This window comes from Salminus brasiliensis, chromosome 16 (genome assembly GCF_030463535.1).
Source record: "Salminus brasiliensis chromosome 16, fSalBra1.hap2, whole genome shotgun sequence".
Lineage (NCBI taxonomy): Eukaryota > Metazoa > Chordata > Actinopteri > Characiformes > Bryconidae > Salminus > Salminus brasiliensis.
In genome coordinates, this window is record NC_132893.1 from 1,416,636 (window position 1) to 1,442,160 (window position 25,525).

The 25,525-nt window shown below is 44.3% G+C and overlaps 1 protein-coding gene across 1 annotated transcript; it reads left to right on the plus strand.

Annotated features, from left to right (window-relative positions):
• The first annotated feature begins 11,616 nt into the window (after positions 1-11,616).
• cldn7b (claudin 7b) lies at positions 11,617-22,441 on the plus strand. Its single transcript, XM_072658448.1, has 4 exons — positions 11,617-12,089; positions 18,786-18,950; positions 19,517-19,601; positions 20,473-22,441. The coding sequence occupies exons 1-4, from the start codon at positions 11,867-11,869 to the stop codon at positions 20,630-20,632; spliced, it is 633 nt and encodes a 210-aa protein (XP_072514549.1). The 5' UTR covers positions 11,617-11,866; the 3' UTR covers positions 20,633-22,441.
• Positions 22,442-25,525: the final 3,084 nt, after the last annotated feature.

Below are 25,525 nucleotides of genomic sequence, written 5' to 3' on the forward strand. Positions count from 1 at the left end.
TATTGTATGGATAGGTATAGATGGTATGGATGGTATTGTATGGATAGGTATAGATGGTATGGATGGGTATAAATGGGTATATATTGTTATTGTATGAATGGCATTGAGGGTTATTGTATGGATGGGTATAGATGGTATGGATGGGTAAAATGGATATTGAATGTATGGTATAGATGAATATGGAGGGATATATATGGTATAGATATAAAAGAGTATGGATGGGTATAGATGGTATGGATGGGTAAAATGGATATTGAATGTATGGTATAGATGAATATGGAGGGATATATATGGTATAGATATAAAAGAGTATAGATGGGTATAGATGGGCATGGATGGTATAGATGGATATGGTAAGGGCATAAAAGAGTATGGGTGGGTATAGATGGGTATTGTATGGATGGGTACAAATGGGTATAAATGGGTGTGAATGGGTATAGGTGGTATGGATGCGTATAAATGGGTATATATGGTTATTGTATGAATGAGTATAGATGGGTACAGATGGGTAGTGCATGGATGGTATAGATGGTATGGATGGGTAAAATGGGTATTGCATGGATGGTATAGATGGATATGGAGGGATATATATGGTATAGATATAAAAGAGTATGGATGGTATAGATGGATATTGTATTGGATGGGTATAGATGAATATTGTATGGATGGCATTGAGGGTTATTGTATGGATGGGTATAGATGGTATGGATGGGTACAAATGGCTATTGAATGGATGGTAAAGATGGATATGGAGGGATATATATGGTATAGATATAAAAGAGTATGGATGGTATAGATGGATATTGTATTGGATGGGTATAGATGGATATTGTATGGATGGGTACAAATGGGTATAAATGGGTATTGTATGGATGGCATTGAGGGTTATTGTATGGATGGGTATACATGGATATGGAGGGATATATATGGTATAGATATAAAAGAGTATGGATGGGTATAGATGGGCATGGATGGTATAGATGGATATGGTAAAGGTATAAAAGAGTATGGGTGGGTATAGATGTGTATAAATGGGTGTTGTATGGAAGGGTATTGATTGGTATTGTATGGATGGGTATAAATGGGTGTTGTATGGATGGTATAGATGGTATGGATATGAAGGAGTATGGGTGGGTATAGATGGGTATAGATGGTATTCTTCATGAATATCCTCTTAAAGAGATCTTTTTCGTGCCTGTACACATGTAAAACTGCACTGGGTAAATAGCTCGGAGCTCCAGCACCAGCAGCGAGATTTCCGAGAGGATTAGCGCTGATCTCAGTTTGGGAATTTGGGAATCTGTTGTTCTACAGAGAAGTCAAGCTGTGGGCTAGCTCAGGAGGCAAAACAGCATACTGTACATCCTTCCTTTGGGATTTAAATTGCAGAGGGACACTTGTGTGTATTTTGAAGGTATTTTTAAGCTCTCATCGGCTCCAGATGTTCCGCAGGGACAGATTAAAGTGTAATCTGATTCTATCCTTAATTATCAAACGACTGAAGACACGGCAGATATTAAAGGATCTTCTGCTTTAATAAGAATTTCCTTCTGTTCCGTTTTTGGGCACACTGTAAGATTTCAGGTAACATTTCTCAGAAGAGATCACCATCCCTGATGTGACTGCCTGTCAGCGTGGCTAGGAAAGACTAAAGCATGTGAAGGAATGGGAGCAGGGTTTAAAAAAATAGCTCAGTGGAAAATGAAATTCATGTGAAAGGACTGCAGGGCTGAGAGGTTGCACCCCTTTTAGACATTTTGTCAGAAATAGACATCATTAGATATTTAAATGGAAGGAAAAGAACGCCTGTGTGGAGAAACCTCAGAGCACCATGAAGGGAAGGGTTAGCATTGTCCAGTCAGTCTGTGCGGCTGTGCAGGAAAACTGCAGAGGAAAGGGACCAGGATTTTATTCAGCTAGTTTGCCCACAGTGTGGATGTCAGTAGAGATGGCATATGGGTACAGATGGGTATAAATGGCTATGGTTAAGTATGTATGTTATAGATGGGTATGATATTGGCGGGGGGTGGGGGGCATGGATGGGTATAAGTATTCAAGGAATGTAGTAGATGGGCATGATATGGGTAAGTATGCATGGGTAGGGGAATGGATGGTTATGGGTAAGTATAGATAGGATATAGGTAAGCATGGGTATGTAAATAGGTGGGTATGAGTATTGGTGAGTATGGGTAAGGATGGGTATGGGAATAAATAGGTATAGGTAAGGAATGGGTATGGGAATAGATGGGTAGGAGTAAGAATGGTATGAAAAAAGGTGGGTATGGGTAGGGATGGGTATGGGAAAAGGTGAGTATGAGAATAGGTGGGTATGAGAACAGGTGGGTATGGGTAAGTACGGTAATTAGAATAGGTGAATATGGGTAAGGATGGGTATGGGAATAGTTGGGTATGGGAATAGGTGGGTATGCGTAAGGATAGTATGGGAATATGTGGATATGGGAATAGGTGGGTGTGAGAATGGGTGGGCATGGTAAGGATGGGTATGGGAAAAGGTGGGTATGGGTATAGGTGGCTATGGGTAAGAATGGTTATTTGAATAGGTGGGGATGGGTAAGAGTAAGGATGGGTATGGGAATAGGTGGGTATGGGTAAGATGGCTTAAAGACAAACCGTGGCTCTGCTGAGTGAAGAAGGAGCATGTGGGGAGCGGTTAGTGCTAATAGCTTGTGTTATTATTATTTCTGCTGTTTATTTTTCAGTGCTGGAATGTTGAAGGCCGGTAAAGACACTCTTACGGACCCTCCCCAACCCTCTGCCTCCTGGGGTGTGCGCTCTGGGAGGGCGCTGGAGGGAAACGGCTTGTTAAAAGTAATAATTCATCCATGCATTATTCATACACCCGTCCCCCGGGGTCACAATACACACCTCACACACACTGTTCACTCTCCTCATTACAGCGACCATCTGCAGCCGTACACCACAAACGAGCTGCGAGAGGGGGCTTCCCTTACTAATCTCAGCCTGCACACACACACACACACACACACACACACACACATGAAGCTTCCTTTCCTGCTGATCTGTATCTCATAGCTTCATCTCATAGTAAATACACAGATCAGCCATAACATTAAGACCACCTGTCTAATTTTGTCTGCATTATGCTATCACCACAAATCTGAGACATGGACTTCACAAGGCCTCTGAAGGTGTCCTGTAAGTCCTGTAAGTCCTGTAAGTTGTGAGGTGGATGGGGCCTCCATAAGCATAAGTTAACAAGCCTTGGGTGCCCTTGACCCTGTTGCCAGTTCACCAGTTGCCCTTTCCTGGATTACTTTTGATAGGTACTGACCACTGCATACAGGGTACAAGAGACCCAAGACCAGAGACTGCAACAGATACTGATCCCATCCCTCAAACCCCTTCAGGAGGTGCTCTGAGATGCATCCAGACAGCTACGATATAGCAGCGTTAACACTGCCCCTACAAGACATACCAGAACCCTTCCCAGTACAATCAATCCCCTCCCAGTGCATCCAAACCCCTCCCAGCACAACCAAAGCTCCCCCCAGTACATCCCAAACTCTTCCCAGTACATCCCAAACTCCTCCAAGTGCATCCAAACCCCTCCCAGCATAGCCAAAGCTCCCCCCAGTGCACCCAAACACCTCCCAGTACATCCCAAACTCCTCCCAGTACATCCCAAACTCCTCCCAGCACAACCAGAGCTCCCTCTAGTACATCACAAACACCTCCCAGGGCATCCAAACCCCTCACAGCACAACCAACGCTCCCCCTAGTACATCACAAACTCCTCCCAGTGCATCCAAACTCCTCCCAGTACAGCCAAAACTCCTCCCAGTGAATCCAAACTCCTCTCAGTACATCCCTAACTCCTCCCAGCACAACCAAACCTCCTACTAGTACATCCCAAACTCCTCCCAGTGCATCCAAACTCCTCCCAGTGCATCCAAACTCCTCCCAGCACAACCCAAACTCCTCCCAGTGCATCCAAACTCCTCCCAGTACACCCCTAACTCCTCCCAGTACATCCCAAACTCCTCCTAGCACAACCAAAACCGAAAGCAGCTCTTTTTAGAAAACCGAAATATCTATATAATGCTATAAAACTGCATTACCCAGGAGCCACCGTGACGTTTAAAGTTGCACAACACAGAGCAGCCAGTCAGAATAGAGGTCATTTGCATACAGCAACCTTAAAGGCGCCGCAAGGCCTAGAAGGAGGCTGGAAAATGGCCACGTAACAATGAATTATTACAGCACATCAAACCACACAGAGGAATAAACACTGCAGGACATGGCCTGTCTGAGAGCAGGACAACCCACAGAGCAAGCCTGTCCTACACTGCCCTCTGGTGGAAGCACGAGACAGTGCGGTACTAATGAAGACGGATGGGTCAGGCAGCAGAGGGAAGGTCAGAGAACATCTCAAAGTGAAAGCGGCCGCAAATATACCAACTCAGGCAGAACTGAAGGGGAGCAGAGCCGGGGTCAGACGGCACGAGGGAGAGGATGCGCTTACACAACAGCACACACAAGCAGCCGGTCAGTTCTCAAGGGCAAATTAATTACAGGCAAAGAGTCATTCCTGGATGTTGTTGCTGGGATATACACTGACCAGCCATAACATTAGTACCACCAGTAAAACCTGTCATCAGTTGTCCTTTTTTTTAAAGCACTCTTGGTAGGCACTGACCACTGCATTCACACTCCTGGAACACCTTACAAAGCCTGATGTTTTGGAGATGTTCTGACTGTCCAGTCATCTAGACATCTTAAAGACCATCAATGTTTTTCTCTTTCACCGGTACTAATGTTATGGCTGATTGGTGTATGTGGGCGTACAGAGAGGCTGATAAACACACACACACACACACATACACACAGTTACATTCATATGAACACACACTAACACTGAGCACATTTCACTCACAGGCCTGTAGTGTGAGCAGAGGTGTCCACTAGGGGTCAGCACTGAGTTGTCAGTTGAGGGAATGGCAGTTGGGGCGTTTCTGTGAAAGTGCTAATTGTGCCATTGCTCCTGTTTGCACATGCTCAGTGTTTATTGGGTCTTTCACATTAAAATGTTTCTCATGGAACACACCCAAACACACACACACACACACACACACACACACAAGCATGCACACTTGGCATAGTTCATCAAACTGCTACAAAAAAGAATGAAAAAATAAAACAATATCAACAATGATAATAAAACGCTTAAGCGGTTCTCACTTCTCACCTCCAGGCAGTTGCCAGGCTGTTGCTACGTGGTCATTAGGTTGGAACATTTTGTGCTTGTTATGGTTGCTATGGTATTTCAGGTAATCTATGTTGTTGCCATGTTGTTGCTAGGCAGTTGCTATGGTATGCCTGGTGATTTCTATGAAGTTGCTAGGTGGTTGCTATGATATTTTGGGTGGTTGCTGTGGTGTTGCTAAGCGGTTTCTAGGTAGCTGCTATAGTGTTGCTTACAGGCAGTTTCTCTGGCATTCCAGGTGCTCTCTGTTGTGTCTCAGATGGTTGCACAGCTTGGGTGGTTCCAACTTCAAAGAAGTTGTTAGGCTGTTGCTACATTTGGCTACATTTGGATATGGTATTTTAAGTGGTTGCTATGGTGTTGCTAAGTGTTTGCTTGGCAGTTGTTGTGGTATTATATGTGCTTGCTATTGTGTCTCAGGTGGCCGCTATAGTATGTTAAGTGGCTTCTATGGTTTTGCTACTGTGGTATCCCTGGTGGTTGCTATGGTGCTGCTAGAAAAGACAATAACATATTCACCATTAGTGTGGGACACATATGAACACACACAGATTAGTAAACAGTCAGGTCACTGCGGCAACCGGGGAGCAGAGAGGGTGAAGGGCCTTGTTGAGTGGCAGCTTGCTGAGCCCAGGTATCGAACCCACAACCCTGTCATCAGTAGGCCAGTGCTCTAACCGCTGAGCCACCACTGCCCCACTTAGTGTTGCTAAATGGTTGCAAGGTCACTTACCTGGCATTCCAGGTGCTTACGATTGTGTCCAGGTGGTTGCTAAGGTGTTGCCAAGTGGTTGCTAGGGAACGAGTCATCCAGAAAAAAGAGAGAAAATGAGAGGAATATGAATGTGTGACAAGACAACAACACATGTTACACATTCTCTCCCCCTCAACACACACACACACACACCCTCTCAGAGATCAGATCTATACCCGTATCTTTATCACACATCCTCCCTGCTCAGTACTGATGCAGAGGTGAGGTATTTCACACGCTGCACCTCACACTCGTGCAGCCACACACTCCGATCGGAAGTTTGTTCCAGCCACTCAGCGCAAACACACACTTCCTATAAATATCTTCCTCATGGAAGTACAAGAATCATCTTTTTTCAGCCCTGCTGGCGGCCTGGCACCGAGCGCGGTAACACCTCCCTGCCTGAGCGGCCCGGCCTTTATTAGACACACTCATATAATTATTCCGAGTTCCCAGTAAAGTAATTGAAACTGTCAGCGGGTGATGGCTTACAGGACTTAGGAGAAAACAACCTGCATGCTGGAGCCGTAGCAGCAGACCAATGAGTCTACAATTTGTCCATGCAGAGTAAAATGTGTAAAAAAAAAAAAAGTTTGTGGACACCCCGTCTTATGAACTCGTTCAGCTACTTTAAGCTACTTTTAAGCACCCATTGCCAATACAGTGTCTAGTCCCTGTAGAGAAGAAGTACTGCCAATAGAATAGGACTCTCTGGAGCAGATCAACATCATGACCCTATTGGCTTCATGCTGCCTAATGCCATGAGTGGGCTTGAAGGGTATAAAGCCCCCCAGCATTGAGCTGTGGAGCAGTGGAACTAACTGTGTTCTCTGGAATGATAGTGGTGGTGCTCCATCTCATACCTTTTAGATGGCATGAATTGGGGACTGAGTTGGGGATGATGAGGTGGTTTGGTGTTCATACAACATCCTGACCTCTACAATAACGCTATTATTGCTGAATGCAATCAAATCCGCACAGCAATGCTCCTCCTCCAAAATCTAGTAGAAATCCTTCTTCCCTTGACAGTAGAGACAGTTACTCCAACAGAAGCAGGATCAGCTCTTTTTAATCTCATTGATTACAGAATAAACACTGAATGAGCAGGTGTCCCAATACTTTTGTCAATTTAGTGTATAATTCATTACAAAGAGTTTCGTGTGTCAAACCTGTTTGACCAGTGTATGTTCCAGGAAATTCAGCCAGAAACAAACTGAAACATGCACTGTATCTCTCCCTCTCTCTCTCTCTCTCTCTCTCTCTCTGTCACACACACACACACACACACACACTACCCACAGTGTGTATGTAAAGCAGGCCAGATCTCAGGCTTTCCTTGTAACTGAAACCAGGGACGTCACATTTTCGGTGGCCACTCCCACATGAGTGTGAAACTGTGTGTGTGTGTGTGAGAGAGAGAGTATCTGTGGGTGAAGAACGGCGGGTATCACTCCGATACACAGATTAGCCATAACAATAACACCACCTCCGTCCATTATATCAGCTCCACTTTCACCCTGTTCTTCAATGGTCAGGACCCCACAGGACTGACCACCACAGAGCAGACTGTAGTATTTGGGTGGAGGATCATTCTCAGCACTGCGGCGAGTCTGACTGACTGATGGTGGAGTGTGTTAGTAGTGTGTGTTGCGCTGCTAGTGTGCTACGAGTGGATCAGACCCAGCAGTGTTGCTGGTGTGTCGTACATACCTCAGCGTCACTGCCGGACTGAGAGCAGTCCACCAACCAGAAATACCCAGCCTAGAGCGTCCTGTGGGCAGCAGCGTCCTGAGGGCACTGATGAAGGTCTAGAGGATGACCAACACAAACTGTGCTTTACCTTCATCTACAAGGGGGAGCAGCTAGGTAGGAGGGTCTAATAGAGAGTGGACAGTGAGTGGACAGACAGACACAGTGTTTAAGCACTCCAGCAGCACTGCCGTGTCTAATCCACTCGTACCAGCAGCTCAGCACACACTACTACCACACTCCACCACCAGGTCAGTCAGGGTCACTGCAGTGCTGAGAATGCTGACCCGCCACCCAAATACTACCTGCCTGCTGTGTGGTGGTCCGTCCTGTGGGACCATTGAAGAACACACAGGGTGAAAGGAGTAACAGGAGACAGGAGAGTTTTTTTGGTGAAAAACCCCATAGCAGTAGCCTAGCCTAGCCTAGCCTAGCAGAACCTTTTGTACTTACCAGAAATTGGTCCTGTCCTCTCTGGGTCCTCTGAGGTCTTCAGTAGGCAAGGTTTGCAGTTAGCTAGCTGAACAGATTGTAGCATCTGGCATGGTTAGCTTTTAGGCTAGCACATGGCTAACACCCAGCTAGCTTCATTGGCTTCCACTAAATGCACAGCTCACTCACCCAGCCAGTTTCATCAGCTTCCTTGCAACCAGTTAGCTAGTGTTAGCTTTTAGCATTTTTAGCATCGCTTCCATGTTCTTCCAAATAGCCACAGCATTTAGCCTCGGAAGGCTTCCGCTAATGTGCTGGGGGTGTTTGTATTTTAGGGACGTACGTATAATGTCAGGACTGTGATGTAACAGTTTTGGGGGTCGGGAATTGGCTCGATTTGCAGCTTTGTTTTTTATTATGTAAAAGTTAGTAGAAATAAGTGAAATCATTCAAAACGTTTAGGTGATTTCACCTGCTGTCATTCTCTGCAGAGTTTAGGCCGATCCAGAACCAGGTCTGGGGTTCTGGGAACAGTGGGCTGGGCAGTACATAAAGCTGACAGCTATCGGGATGGTTTCCGGAATGCTGTGTTATCAAACATGTGCCAATTCCTGAGCGTTTCACTCAGCTCTCACACTCACCAATCACACAGATCTGTAAGGATGGGTCAGTGTGTTCATGTGACACAGCAAGTTGTTTTTGAAAAGAGGTGTGTTTACCTCACTGACTCACTCCTCCAGGGTGTGCTGGAGCGAGGAGTGAGCTGTACTGAAGATCAAAGGGGAGAGATGCAAAAACATTTCATTGACTTTTTAAAAAAAATTACCGTAAATAAAGAATAATGTTAATTAAGGTCAGATTGATATTATAACAACAAATTAAGATAAAATAAAGATTCCAAGTTAGAGATCAAAGTAAAAAGTAAAAAAATAGTTCAAATACATAATAGTCATGAACTAATAATAATAATAATAATCATAATCATAACAACAACAATAATAATAATAAAATAAATATTGTAAAAGATTTAATTTATACTATATTTTGTATACATATATTATATATATGTATATATAATGTTGCTGTTTATCAAAAACAATTTTTATTATTGTATATATGTACAGTATATAATACATGTTGTATAGACTTATTATATATAGAGTAAAAGTACACCAATAATTAATAATAAAATATTAAATAAAGAATTCAATACAATAAGAATAAATACACAGTAAAATAGAAACAAAAATAATTTATTAAAATCATTTCTTCAGCATTTTATCTTTCTTTTTTTGAATATATGTATAGTCTACGTTGCGTATTTTGTAATCACATTGTGTATATTTTTATATATATATACTATATAAGGAGTAGAAGTGTAAACATCTCATGATGAATCGACCAACAGAAATGGTCTAAAATTATGTTCATTTGTTTTGAAATGAAAGTACATTAAAGGTGGATTCCACTGATAATTACCAATGATGTCATAGTTAATGTTCATAATGTAAACAAACTCATTCAGAGGGCGCTGTGTGGCGAAACTTACCGACTCGGATTTCTATTAAGCAAAGCCTCGCCACGACTACAACACACATCCACCGGTTTACCACTTACTGTTGACTGGGGCAGCTCTCGCAGGATAGAAACTTGACTTGTAGCAAAACAGTTACATCCTGTGACAGTGGCATGTTTCTGAGTTCTCAAGTTCTTCAGTACACACCTGGCTGAAACACCAGGGCCGAAGGTTTAGAATTAGGTAGGTGTCCACATACTTTTGGCCAAGAACATCATTCCAGAGTTCCAGGTCATGCTTTATTTTTGCCCCGTAAAATGTGAGGTGCATTCTGGCCAGTGTTTGCGGGAATTCCAGCATGGCCTGTGGGACGAGAGCGAGACATGGGAGACACGAAATGAAAGGGGAAGTGGATCCACTGCACACTTCAGCCGAGCTTTGAGTGACAGCAAATACCTGAAGGTATCTCACGCTCCGCCGCACTGCAGGACCTGAAATAACTTCTGTTTGGCTGGTGGGCGGGTCGCTGGCACAAAGAGGGCTTTGTGGCTCTGGAGAGGGGGTCTGACCTCCCTTTTTATAAAAAAAAAAAAAAAAGCTATACGGTATGTCCAAATGTTTGTGGACACCTCTTCCAATGAATGCATTCAGCTACTTCACATTTCTCCCATTGCTGACACAGATGTGCAAATGCACACATACACAGCTTGTATGGTCCTGTAGAAAAGAACTGCCAAAAGAATAGGACTCTCTAGAGCAGGTCAACATGTTGAACCTACTGGTGTCATGCCTCCTAATGTCAGGTGTGGGCTAGTAGAGGGGTATAAAGCCCCCCAGCTGCATTGAGCTGTGGAGCAGTGGAGGAGTTGTGTTCTTTGGAATGATGGTGGTGGTGGTGGAGCTCCATCCAGTACTTTTGGATGGGATGAGTTGGATGGGGGTGGTGATGTTCCAACTTGCTGATTTCCTCACTTGATTGCCGAATGCAATCATATCCTCACAGCAATGCTCCTCCAGAATCTAGTAGAACGTCTTCTAATAGACAGTTACTCCAAGAAAAGCAGGATCAGCTTATTTAATAGCCTTGATTTCAGAAGAAACAGTGAATGAATGAGCAGGTGTCCCAATACTTTTGTCCAGATGGTGGGTTATGAAATATGACAGTCGTCACCTCTGTTGTTCTCTTATCCCCCATAGTGTGGTCTCTGCTACAGGTGAGTCGGACCATGACTCACCCCTCGAAACGCTGACGTCACGACCCCCCCTCCCCTCTCTCTTCCCCTTCCCCCAGGTTTCCGGAGCAACATAGGCGAAACTAAACCAGTGACTCCGCCCACCGTTGAGCGGAACACTTTGCTTTCGTTTCCCACCCGTATTCAGAACCGTGGGCTGTGATTGGCTCCATGTAGCCCAAATCAGGTGCGTCATTTCTTCTGATGACGATCTGCCTGTGACGTAAGAGTGTAAATAAAAATGACGGACAGTAAAATAATACGTCCACAACTGTCCAAATATTTGTGGACACCCCTTCTAATGATAAAAAAAACACCCATCCAGCACCATGCTGCCTAATGCCAGGCATGGGCTAGAGGGGTATGCCCCCTTTTGAATGGGATAAGTTGGGGATGATGAGGTGGGGTGCAATCAATCAAATCCTCACAGCAATGCTGCTCCTAGTAGAGACAGTAGAGACCAGTAGTTACCCAGCAAAAGCAGGATCAGCTCTTTTTAATACCCTTGATTTCAAAGCAAACGCTGAACGAGCAGGTGTCCGAATACTTCTGTCCATGAAGTATTGGCCAAACTGACCAATCAGAGCGAGGAAAGGCGTGGCTATTCGGAAAACGGGTGTGGAAAAAAACAACGCCCCTTTTTAAACGCTCGTCTCCCTCAGCCAACCAACTCTCTCCATATTCACGAGGCAGCTTGGAGCGAGCAACAGGTGCTTCTCGCGCACACCTGAGCAACACCTGAGCGCAGGACTTACCTGGCTGTGTTTGATCAGGGCGGATTACTGAGGTTCTGCTCAACGGGATCGAGGAAGGTTCGGCCAGAACGTCTCTGCAAGCTTCTGTGAGGTTCTCTCTGTGAGGTTCTCTGAGGTGCTGGTTGCAGCGTTTGAAGGACAGAGGAGCTTTGGGGAGGCGCTTTCTCGGCAGTGTTTGGTGAGATGGCTAATAAGGGCCTGCAGCTCTTGGGGTATGTGCTGTCCGTGCTGGGTCTGATCGGGCTCCTGGCCGGCACAATCATGCCCCAGTGGAAGATGTCCGCCTACGTGGGGGACAACATCATCACGGCTGTGGCGATGTACGAGGGCCTGTGGATGTCCTGCGCCTTCCAGAGCACCGGGCAGATGCAGTGCAAAATCTACGACTCCATCCTGCAGCTGAACCGTGAGTACCCCCCCCCCTCTCTCTCCTTCCCCCCTAATTCCTTAATTGCTCATGTGATAATTAAAGAGGAGGTAGACCATCTGTTTTTCTCGTGATAATTCAGTGGCTGAGATGTAAACAGTCATACTGAGTAAGTTTGGAGTGAAATGCGTCACTGTGGAGAAACCACGTATCGACTACTATGCTTTCTTTACAATGGTGGTGATGGGAACCAGGCATCTCCATGACTACAACACAAATTTAGCCCAATATTTATATGAATAATGATAAAAAGCATTGCATATTGGATCTAAAGGCATCTTCTGAGTTCTGCAGACTTTGTAGAAATCTGTAGAAATACTGTTTAATCTGGGACTACTTTTTCCCTCAACACCCTGCCGGTATCCCTCCACTGTGACTAGCTATACATATGGATCTATCCCTGCATTTCAGACCAAACCTCTTCAAAACGATTGTAAAGTAATTCCTCAAGCATCAGGCAGTGCGCTCATAACCACTTGCTGTCGCAACTCTTTGCGAGAGGGCGATAAACTTTACTGACGTCTGGTTCCATTCGCCACCATTGTGGACTAATCTGTATTCTATGGTATTTAGAGTAGGATCCCACATTTCTCCAAGCCCTGCGCAGCACAGGTGGGTTTCGTGGTGGTGGCGTTGAGACGGCAGGTTCAGCACCCTCAGGTGTTTGAGAGCTGGTTAGACCTGTTGTTGTTTGGTGATGAGGAGCAAAGCGGTCCGGCGGGGTTTTTTTTTTTTTCCCCTCCCCTCCGCACCTCCTCACACAGCTGTGATAATGATGGGCCATTTCGGTGCCCCCTGCTTTGCCGAGCCAAGGACGTAACTCATTTGTCGTCCAGATTGAGGTGTAAAAGTGTACCCATGAAGTGTGTGTGTGTGTGTGTGTGTGTGTGTGTGTGTGTGTGTGTGTGTGTGATTATTTTGATTGTTTTATTGTTTTAAAGGTGGCGTGTGTTTGAGACTGGCACCGATGGTCCTATTATATTAAAAACACTTAATAGAACGGCCCATTATAGGAATATCGGGGGCATGAGGAAGTGTGTTAAATGAGCCGACACGTTCCGCATTAGGCAGTAGCTTCAGGGCGTGGTGTGTGTGTGTGTGTGTGTGTGTGTGTGTGTGTGTGTGTGTGTGTGTGTGTGTGTGTGTGTGTGTGTGTGCGCACCTGTATGAGCGGGATGGTTTAGCTTTTCCTGAAACGAATGAATTTAAGGTGTTTTGAACCCGGCGCCCCTTATTAGGGCATTACAAACATGCTTGCGTCCAATTAAATGAGTTTCTGTTGGTGTTTTTTGTTTTTTTGTTTGTTTGTTGACACAATAATTTAACTGCCCCCCCTCCCCCTCTTCCGTCTTACCTGGGCTGAAAGGGCGTGGGTGAGATTTTTATCTGCAACCTTGCCTCAGGGCTCAAACGGGATGTTATCGCAAAGAAAAGGCGCAATTGAGCCGTTAAACCTTTTGAGGATACAAATCAAATGTAAACTTTTTTTTATCATTAGAATGTTTAATGTTAAAACAACCGTAATTTTACATGACCTTTTGACCTTTTCTTAACCTCACTTTAATCCACGAGAAATGATCCCCGATCGTTAGTCACCTTAATGCAGAAGCGACTCTTTTGTATTCGGTATTTCTAACTGTAGTTTGCCATGTTTTTAGGGCGACCCACAAGGCTCAATTTTAGGGCCTGTAAAATTCATGTTCATTCTGAATTTCTATGTAGTTATTAGAGCAAAAAGCTGGAGGTTGAGTCCACGCACTCAAGTCGAGGCCTAAGGAGCTAATCTGGCTTTGTTGCTGCACCTTTTTTACGCCAGATCTGATTGTATGCAAATGAGCTCTGTTCTGATTCACTCCCTTGTATTGTGTCCTGATTCAAAAAGTTGGCCCTGTTACTTCAGTGTGAATTGGCAGGTGAATGTAGGGGGGTGGGGTTTATGTAAATGTGCTGGCTTTTGTGGAAATTCCAAGAATTGTGATCAAGACAGGATGTTTCTGCTGGTTATTAAGCGCTTTTATCCCAAACAATTGAGGGGAAGTTGGCTTGCTGTGATACTGGCCCTTTTTATAAGCATACAAAACAATGAAAGGGTGACTCTTCACATTTATTTTTAATTTTTTAGCATGTTTACGGCAAATAAATGAACAGTCCTCCGTGCTTTGTGAACAGCTAAAGAAAAGTCTTCAGGAGAGTCCGGCGCCTTTACGCCTGGGTTGTTCATTACTGCAGTAATCATTACATGGCCGTGCCGTTTCAGGTCCCGTCCCCTCCTCCTCTGGTGGAAAGTCCTCAGCGTCCCAGTATCAGGGTGGGGTGGGGGTGGAGTAAAGGCTTCACATTTGCTTGTTTGTTCCAAAGCCAACCTATGCAAATCCAAATCCACGTCCATGTAATGGTGTGCTGCTCGGACAGGCCATTAGCTTGATCACCTTCGCCGAGTGGTGCGGCTTTCGAAATAGCAACTCCCAACGCTGTGGCCTTCATCAGCCGTGCTTGGGCCTTCTTCCTCACTTAAACACTTAACCCCTAGGCTAACCGATCAGTTATCAAGCCTGAAGTTAGTTTGGTATTCATTTAGTTTGTGGAGTCCCACATGGTTCTATTGCAGGCCCTATGAAACTGTTATAAAATGAGGCGGGAACGAAGCCTGGGCCTACGTTATGTATTAAAATAACATCATTGATGTTTTAAAAATGCAACCGCCCAGTCTTTAAAGATCACATATGGATACTAAGCTGAATCCTGTTTTGCATTGGCAGGTTATATGAGGTCATGAAGCAATTTTTTTGCATATTTACATTTACATATTTACAACAGTTTTTATGCTGGAGGTTTAAAAAAAATCAATTACTCACCTCAATATATACATTTTAAAATATTAAAAACAAAAACAAACAAACAAACAAATGAACAAACAAAATATATATTTTAATTTTTAAATTTTTTTGCTTTGTTTAATATTTTAAAATGAGATGTATATTTACTCACCTCAATATATAAATTTTAAAATATTAACAAAAACCCCAAACAATATATATATATATATATATATATATATATATATATATATATATATATATATATATATATATATTTTATTTTATGTTTTATTTTTTTAAATTTTTTGTTTTGTTTTTAATATTTGAAAATGTATATATTGAGGTGAGTAAATATATATCTCATTTTAAAATATTAAAAACAAAACAAATTCTAATATATATAAGATGAGCCAATCCAAGATTATTTACTCGCCTCAACAGGACAAAGGGAGGTTGCCCTACAGCAAAAAGCTCTTGCTGCCTCCATTTTTGAGCTGTGTAGTCCAGTTAACCTGAAAGCAATCCAGTGCAGTCTCAATTTCTCGCCTTCGCTTTGGCCCCCGCAGGCCTCTGTGTTTACGGCCTCTGGTTAAGAGTCTATATAAGCGCTCATTATTTGTTTTTCTTTGCTATCAGTGCGTTTTGATAAGGCCTTATCTACTGTACACAGCTTTATGACACCTACAAACAAGAATACGAGCCAGCTCTGATAAACGCTCGTTATGCCAGTGTTGTAAACGGGAACCGACAACCGGTACAATCCTGATAATTGAGAAAGTGGAGATAAGAGATGGCTGCACTCCTAAAAAATCAAGGTGCCAGCCAGCGTTCTGTGGAGTGATGCCTTAAATATCGGGTGCCCCCTTGCCGGTCCTGGTGGTCTATCACCTGTAGTAGTAGTAGTAGTAGAAATGATAGTAGTGTAGAATTTGCAGTGACGGCTCGAAGAACCGCTGGAGTGCTTTGTTCCGTGTGTGGTTCAGTGGCTAGACCTTGTTGCCCATATGTTTTCTTTAAAGAACACTTAAAAAAATGTCCATGATCTAACGCACCTGGTCTAGGTAATCTGGTCTGATGATGATGATGATGATGATCATCCCCAGGGCCATTGGTTACCTTGGGTGGTTCCCATTAAAAAGTTGGAGCAGGGGCTCTGGAGGATCCCGTTTCCTGGACATTTGAATGTTTTCCCTGCTCCTGAAGCTCCTGATCTAGCTAATGGTCTAGTAAACAAGCCCAAGACAACTGTTTAAATGTGCAGGGCTGGAGCTCCTCCAGGACCAGGGTTGGGACCTACCGTCTTACAGAAGCATTGGTGTAACTGAGACGTGAGCCTGAAGAACCTTTAGAGCCCAGAACTGTCCATCCCAGCCAGGAGCTGTTTAGGAACCTCCATGTTTATGCAGTGAAGAGTAATTAGGTGCTTTGCTGAATAAACGAAGGTGAAGGTAATGTATTATTAATGGTTTTGACTGGAGCTGGTTCAGGTCTCGTCTGGTTCTTCGTTTTTTTTTTTCCGCCTCGTTGGAACGTTGGCTTTTGTTCGATACAGAAACTGTGGTCAGATTGCAGAAAAGGAAAGAAACAAAAGGCCGAGCTCCCAGACATCTGAACACCGGTGGAGGGCGAGATGTGGTGGGCGGTTCTCCCGGGTGAAACCTGACCCTCTCTCACTTGTGTGTCCTCAATGTCTCTCTCTCTCACGCATGCTCCCTCCCTTCCTTCCCCACAACTGGTTTGACCTGTTCCAGTGCTAGTATGCGTACACAGAGAAGCCGGTGACACACACACACACACACACACACACACACACACACACACTCTCTCAAAGGAAGCTTCCAGATGGAACCAGTTTGTCGTACCTGGGTGCAGGTGTGGGGGGATGGGCCACTTCACATGACTGTAACTCTGTTGTTTTAAAGCCGTTGGAGATGTTTCCGGCCAAAATCTATCTTGATGTTCTAAGCAGGTGCTACAGTCCTGCCCTGTGATTGGCTCAGAGGATCGTATGAGAAAAGAAGTACAGGAAACTCTCCTTGTTGCTGGGAGATGGCCGGTTTTGTGGTCCAGCCACGCCGTATCAGCTATTGCTTACGAAATCCAGTGGTTCTTTGCACATACAGACATTCTTGCACGAAATTCAGTGTTTCTCAATGAGTGTTCATTTTTTTTTTGTGGGGGGGTGGGTTGTGCTCTTGAATAGCTCTAAACCACTGGTCACCGCCCTTGCTTCTGGAGATCTGCCGTCCTACACACTTGAGCTTCTTCACACTTCAACTGTAGTTTCTTGATCAACCTCTTAAGCTCCTCCAAGAACCCAAACGTTCCTCAAAGCTCCAGCAATACCTTTTTTGGGGATTCCTAGAAGATCTTTAGGCTTCTAGATTTGGAAATCCAACTGTGGATTTCTTGAATTGTTCAAAAGAGAAGGTCATTGAGGAAATGTTGGAGGTTCTCCAATTTGAAACCTCCTAGAGTGCTTTTAAGGAACAGAACTTAGAAGTAATCATTCTTAAAGAAGAAAGCCTTTGCGAAGAGCCAAAGTTTATTTGATTATCAATTCAAGAAGTTCTTCATAGATGGCTCCACAGATCCTCTAGGAACCTAAAATGAAATGAGTTCTTTGAATAACCAGGTTTGGTACTGAAAAATCCCCCAAAATTTGTTCAGGCATTTCTGAGAACATTGAGGAATGTTTGAGTTCTTGAAGGAAACCTAGAGGTTCTACAAGTTCTACTCATGTTTCTTTACAGCCTTGACACTGGGCAACCTCATCTTGAGGGTTCCTTACAGCACCTAATGAAGCTCCTCCACAGTTTCAAGTTCTAGAATCTCCAAAAGTTCAAGGAACTTTTCATGTTGACAGTATACCCTATTCAAGCCCACCTGGCCCAGGTATATATCTCAAGTCCTTGATTAGCTGAACAAACAAGGTTGGTCAGGTTTGGGTTGAAGGTGAGACATGAAGGAAGTTTGATCTCCAGGACAAGAGGGGGAGGGGGGGGGGTAGGAGACCACTGCTCTAAACAGTCCAATAGTGGTTGGTTGTTTGGTCGTTGTTGCAGTATTAGCCTTTTACTGTGAATCATGAACATCCTCTCCAGGCCTAGTTTAGGAACCTCTTACCTCAGGACCTTCCAGAGCTTCCTTTGCTCCCATCCTATGTTACTCCTCTGGTTGTAGTGATCCAGTGCCAGAAACTGTATATGCAAGCCAATTCGAGATTACTGCAGACCTCCACATGCTTTGTTGAGAGTATGTGACTGCAGGTTTGGTGGCTTCCATGACCTACACACCAGACTACCACATGACTTGGCTCTGTTTGAGGTAAATTGGTTTAACGACCGAAACCACGGCTGGTTTAAGAACTTCAATAAAGTTGGAGAAGAACCTCCTCATTAGTCATTAATGTACATTTACTTTTGAAGATCGGTCCTTGTAGGGCGACTTTCAGACCCCGCCTTGAGTCAATATGAAAGGATTAGTGAGCACAAATAGTAACATGACCAACAGATCTGAGATCAGACTGTGAAATCTGAAGTGCACAATGACTTGCTGTTATTACGACTAGCCTAGAAAGCACATGCGCTATTTGGACAAAAGTATTGGGACACCTGCTCAATCATAGATGTTTTCTGAAATCAAGGGGTATTCAATTTACTCTAGTTGGAGTGACCGCCTCTCCCATCAAGGATCAAAAGCTTCCTACTAGATTTTAAAACATTGCTGTGAGGATTTGATTGTGTTCATTGCCAAGAATCTTGCTTCCAGTTTCTCAGCAGCACTTTCACGTACAGTCGTAGTAACTATCAGCTGGTCAACGTTTGAGCTTTGTTGTTTCTTCATCTCTGTGCAGGTGCTCTCCAGGCCACACGGGCGCTGATGGTTGTGTCGATCATCATGACTGTGATGGGATTGGGCGTGGCCTCCATGGGCATGAAGTGCACAAACTGTGGAGGTGACGACAAAGTGAAGAAGTCCCGCATCGCCATGACTGGAGGAATCATTCTGCTTCTTGGAGGCAAGTTAAGATCCTTGGTTTCGCGTCTTGGTGTTTTTACCTGTTAGGGGTATCTACTGTGGCCTTTAGATGAGTATTTCTCAACCCTGCTCTTGAAGGTCCACTGCACCGCACGTTTTAGTGTTTTCCCAGCTCCCAACACACCTGATCCAACTGGTCAGCTGATTATCAGCCCGTTATTGAGTTTAAGTGGGTGTGTTGTTGCAGGGCAGTGGGCATTTGATGGTGAGCTATCTGCCTGCAGACTTTGGATCCAACCCAAATCCAGCTCAGCTCAGCTCATCCTACTTACCGCCTTCAGAAGTGATTGATTGGTGGGATAGGTTAAGTTTTAGATTGGGGTTGGAGTTCAAAGTTGAAGGTTGGAGACCTCTGCTGTAGAGTAGGTTGGTGTGGTGCAAAAGGTAACCGGTGAGATGCCACACCATGTTGGAGACTGGTCTGGGTGCCTGGGCTGCACTACACCAGTAGGCCCTGCATTGGTCCGCCTCTGTAAAACGAGTAACCCTGGAAGGTAGAGTATTTTATACTGGTATATTAATCGAGCTTTTTTTTTGTCTCTGCAGCTCTGTGCGCCGTCGTGGCCTGCTCGTGGTTCTCCTACCAGATCATTCAGGACTTCTACAACCCCTTCACCCCCGTCAATACAAAGTACGTACTGCTTCCTGAACTACAGCTGTACCTCTCAGTTAGTTGGAAAAGGGCTATACCCCGATGCTACAGTTAAGCAATATGGTGTCCTACCCTGCTCTGGGGTGTGTATGAAAATTCAGAGCTGTCCAGCTGACCTCCGCCCTCAAAGCCAGCTCAACTGGCCTACAGTGTTTCAACCGGAACCGTGACTAAAGCCTCAATACAATACGCAGTTGGAAATTGTGGTCAGCAGGAGCCGTCCAGTAAGCGTGACTCTTCTGCATTAGTGTAGTTGTTCCTCATGGGATCGGAAAAGTCAGTGCAGGACGTGAGCTGTGGCTGTCCACAGGAACCTGACCTTACATACACAGATCAGCCATTACATTCACATTACACCACCAGAGCTGACCATTTGAGGCGTGGACTCCACAAGAAGGTCTTGTCCTGTGGTGTCTGACACCAAGACTAAGGTTAGCAGCAGATCCCTTAAGAAGTCTTGTGAGTTGTGAGGAGGACATGGCCTCCATGACCATTGGTGAGCCTTCGGAGACCATGATCTGGTTGCAGGTTCACAGGCTGTCCTTCCTTGGAGCACTTTTGGTAGTTAGATACTGACCACTGCTTACCAGGGAACGCCCCACAAGACCTGCCTGATGTTCCACAGGACAGGATGGGTTAAAGGACTGGTGTTTTGAGCCATGTCCTGAGAACCTATGTCCCTCAGTTTGAGGCCGCACCTTTTTTTAATCTCCATCTACATTCCTGCTTCGGTCAGTCTGGATGGTTTGAATGCTTGGGATGGTTGATCTGTCCAAAGAAAAAAAATAAAAGCTTCTCAACAGGCTTCCTCCTAATCCAAAACCAACGCTCCCTCTTTCTCTTTCCGCAGGTACGAGTTTGGGTCCGCCATTTTCATCGCCTGGGCCGGCACCTTCCTGGACGTCATGGGTGGAGCCTTGCTGGCGGCGTCCTGCTCCAGGAGCAAGTCCGGTGGCCCCAAGTACCCCACCAAGTCCCGACCGCCTAGCAGCTCCAGGGAGTACGTCTGAGCGCCACCTGGTGGCCAGGCTTGAGAAGATCGTGACCTGCAGGGTGGAAGGGTGCAAGTTCTTCTCTTCGGCTGGTCTGAGACCAGTTTTAGATTTGGCTTTACCGTGATCCTGGTTTCAGACCAGCTCTGTTCAGAACTTTTACCCAGAACAGGCCGTGAGTGGCCTCTCCCTGACCGGATTTTTAACCATTTTTAGTTACTTCCATTGTTAAAAGTGCCTTTTATCCAGTTGTTTGTTTGTTTGTTTTTGTTTTTGTTTCATTTTCCATATCCTCACCGTAACTAACATAGCAGAAGGTCGAAGCCAACATTTGATTGATTGATTGATTGGTTTTGATTGATTGATTGATCGATCTCCAAAGAGTAGTAGAGTGAAGGAGGAGCCTGTTATGCTCAGGGAAAACCTTGTATATGCCTTTGAACTTTTGTCCTAGTCAAAGCCAAGACAAAAATGTCTCCTCCTGTCCGTGTCCTCTCTGAGTAGGCTGAGCTCTAAGACTGAAAGCATAGAGGCTGAACTCTGAGACCACAGAAAGGGAGATCTCTGGAAATGAAAAGGGCGATATTGTCTAAAATGACCCGTAATAAGATTACTGTAAGATTATTAACCTGCACACAAAAGGACGGGTTCTTCAAGGGTTCTTTAGAGGAGCTCTATATAGAACCGTGACCACTGAGAGCTATTTAAATGCCTAAATGGTTCTTTGCCTTGTTCAGTAGCTTTTCTCTGTGGTGGAATCATCATGTAGAGGGTTGTGTATGTATGTGTGTGTGTATATAGACTGGTTCTAAAACGGGGTTCTGCTATTGTTCCACTGATGTCAAAGAACCCTTTTCCAGGACTATATATAGACCCCTTTTTGTAAGTTTAAGAATATGTAAATGTGTCCTGTGAAAATATCTAATCTCCACTAAGCCTAAATCGCAGTCTTAGAACTTAGGAGAACCATTCTTGGTTCCTTAAAACATCTTAAAAGCTGAAGACTGATTGGTATTTATGGTATCAAGTGCCGGAACATTGTGTAAAGGTTCTAGTATGATCTAAGCGTAGAGCTTTCACATTGTGTTGAGCCTTTAAAAGGTTCTTCCCACTTTAACAATGGCTTTCTCAGACATGGTTCTTCTATGGAACCACTCGAAGAACCTGAGGTGTGGAAGTCTGCTTTCATTCAGTCTCAGATTTCCTTAAAATCCGCCAAACCGTCCAGAAATGGGCGGAGTAATCTTACAGTGATCTGGTCGTTAGAAATCGGGCCCAGATTTCTTCACTTTAGACGCTCTTGCTTTCCAGAAGATCACAAACCTATCAAGAACCCACAAGCTTCTGCACATGCAGTAGATGTGAGGAACAGTTCATGCTCAGCTCTCGGTGAACATCACCTTTTTTGTAATGTCCCTCTTTGGATGATGAAGTAGTTGTTTGTGTAAGCTTCCACTTTCCCCACCTTCCAGAACAAAGATGAGCTTATGTGCAGGTTCAGGCCGTGCCCTCTCCAGGCCTCTCTTGAACCTCGGTGACTCAGTTATTTGTGAGCTGTGCCCTTTTCTTCACCCAGTCTGACCCAGCCTGACAGCCTATTTCTTTTTTTTTAAATATAAATGTATCTTAACTCTGATAGCGCTTTTTCATACAGCTGTAACAAAACCTCCCATCTCCTTTCCTAAATCCTCTTAGCGGTCAGGAGAAACGGTCGTAGACGTTACTCGTCTCCTGCTGGTCCCAATCATTTTTCTCTTTGCTGTGTCTGACGCCAAACTTCTGACTTTCTTTTAAAATGTTATTTTATGCAAATTAATTTTATGTAAATAAACAAAACCAAAAAAAGGAGCTGGTTTGAGTCTCATTTAGAGAGGTGTGTGTGTGTGTGTGTGTGTGTGTGTGTGTGTGTGTGTGTGTGTGTGTGTGTGTGTGTGTGTGTGTGTGTGTGGTGTTAATAATTGTCAACAAAGTCAGTCAGAGTGGGGGTTTGGTGGTGTGAAACGTTCGGTTCTAGATAACCTCCCCCAGTCCGAGTTGTGGTTCTACAGTGGAGGTGAAGGGAAGCAGACGTCTGAAGCTCTACTAAAAGCTCCTCACAGAAAGTTCTTCACCTAATGGTGATGAAGACGCTGCCTGATGCCTGAGACACGGTTCTACCAGAGTTCTGAGAAGAGTTCGGCTCTAAAATATTAAATATTTATTTATTGATTTAATTAATGCCAGACAAATTTAATGAAGGGCGCAGTGAGGGGAAAAGTAGTCCCTATTACTGTCCTCCGGATTTGTCTCAGGCCTGTGTGGACATGTCTGATCGGATTTGTGTCCCTTTGATATGTGGTCCTGGATTGGATGGGTATCATCAGATCTGTGGGCATGCTGCGTGAATGCGAACCGTGTCGGCCTGTGTGCCGTTTCAGGGTCCGATTCGTTTGTGTTAGACTGACTGATTCTGATCTCATATGTGTACGAATGTAAACCGTCAAAAAGAGCGAAGTCCGATCTGAGGATCCGGGAGATCGGATCGGAATTGATGAATGAGGCGGGTAATGTTGAACGCAGGTCTTAGAAGGTTTGACCGGTCAGGTTTTCTGGATTTGTTGACGTAGTTTTAACGTTTTGGAAACGTTTATTTATTTGGTTTATTCTCACAATTGAGTGATTGGACTTAATTTATTCGCTTTTTTATATATAAATATTGCCTTTATTTATAAATGGTTTAAATCTTGGGTTGTTACAATCATTTAATTTTATAAATTGGTTTGATATCAGTATTAATATCTACCTTTTCTACCTACATTTATCATTATTTGATGTTGACATATTGACTTACAAGGGTACTCGTATTACAGAGGTGGGCCAATGTAGTGTTCGGAGTCTTGCCCAAGGACTTAACTCAAATAGGTGTAGCGCAGTATAGTCACCCAGACCAGGACTCGAACCCCAGGCTCCCACATGGTGTGGTAGTACACGGGCAGGTAGTGGTGTTACCTGTTGCACCACACCAACCACTGTAGCCTGTAGCCTTTAACGCTACAGTTCTACAGCAGCTCCTGGCCGTTCTTCTCCATCACTCTCCCAGATATCAAAGCCTTTCTGTAATGTAGGAAAGTTGGTCAGGGTGCTCAGTGGGTCAGGAAGGGCCATTTTGGTCCTCGGAGAAGCTTGCTAACTACAGGCCCCGTTCTCCTACCACCTCTTTGTTTACAGCGCCATGACCGAATTATGCAGAAATGCACAAAAATCAGCAGCACATGAAGTTACTGAGAGTCAAAAACACTCATAAGAAGTTGGAGACACATTTAATCAGCAGCCCTGAAAGCTGTGAAATCAGAATTAGCAACAACAGCACGTGCAGCAGCAGCAGGAGGAGCAGCAGGAGCAGCAGCAGGAGCAGGAGCAGCAGCGGGGGACCGTTCCTTTGGATTTGTCGCCACCTTCCGGTCAGTAGTAGTAACAACACCACCACCACACACAGTTACTGAAACTGGAGAAACGCAGCGATGAGAAATCAGCTGGAGGTGTGGAGTGAGTGAGTGTGTGTGTGTGTGTGTGTGTGTGTGTGTGTGTGTGTGTCCTCTGAGCTCCTGTGCTTTTGGTCTATTTAACCTCGCTTTGTAATGATGTTCACATCTGTGTCCTTTGACTTTATGAACGTATAGAAATGATCTACCTCGAAATTCAACAGAGAACACGGTTAAAGGAGCACTGCATCGCAAACACACATGCAAAACCATTTACAGTGGGGTCAATGGTCTCTTATTGATCAAAGGGAATAATAATAATAATAATAATAATAATAATAATAAGGCATAACCTTTGAATAATGCAAACCTGGTGAAAAGTGCAAACAGTCAGAATAGGCAAGATTTTTTTTAGGACAAAACAAGAACAATTAGTATTATAATAATAATAATAATAATAATAATAATAAAAATATATAAACAACAACAACAAATGAATAATAATAACAACACTAACAACAACAAATAATAATAATATATAAACAACAACAAATTAATAACAACAACAATAACAATGCTAATAATAATACAATAATAAGAATAAAAGTTATAATAACATGAATAATAATAATAATAATTAAAACAATAATAATAATAAAAGTTGTAATAACATGAATAATAATATTAATAATAATAATAATTAAAACAATAATAATAATAACAATAATAATAATAAAAGTTGTAATAACATGAATAATAATAATAATAATAATAATAATAATTTATTATTAGTCTCCACAAAAAAACAGCCTATGCTTAAAGCCCCGTTTTTGTCAATTCTCCTACATTTGCGCAAAAACCTCGGTTCTACGCCCTCAAACCAGCTTTACGCGTTGCTGTGGCACCGCCCACCAAAGCCCCACCTGAGCACACCTCCACCGCAGCGCGGGAAACTGCCACTAATCTACAGGTGTGGCGCATGCGCATGGAGTGACGCACTATAGGTGATTAGGCATGCGCAGAGAGAGAGCGAGAGGGAGAGAGAGAGAGGGGGAGGAAGTTGGGTGCAGGTGAGTGGTCGCTCCTCAGGCTGGGCTGTGGCTCAGGGTTACGGGCAGCTCTTCGTTGTTGTTCAGCACGTCGTCCAGCTCGTCGTCCTCGATCACCACTGGAAGAAAACAGGGAGCAGCAGAGGTCACTGTGAGTAGCCTGGAGGTCTACCAGTGTGCAGAGCGTCACACCATATCCTGATCCTGCTGACCACTCGTCTTCAGAGGCCCTCTGAGCTACTTGGATCAGGTGAGTGAGGTTGGGGGCTCTGTATGAGGAGCCTGGTCCTCCCTGTTCGTCGCTAGAGGGCGGCAGAGAGTGGGGAACGCTTCAGGGAATGGGGGTGAATGCGGCTTAATGGCCAGGCATGGTGTCTTCACCTTAGTTCTGATGCTTTGTT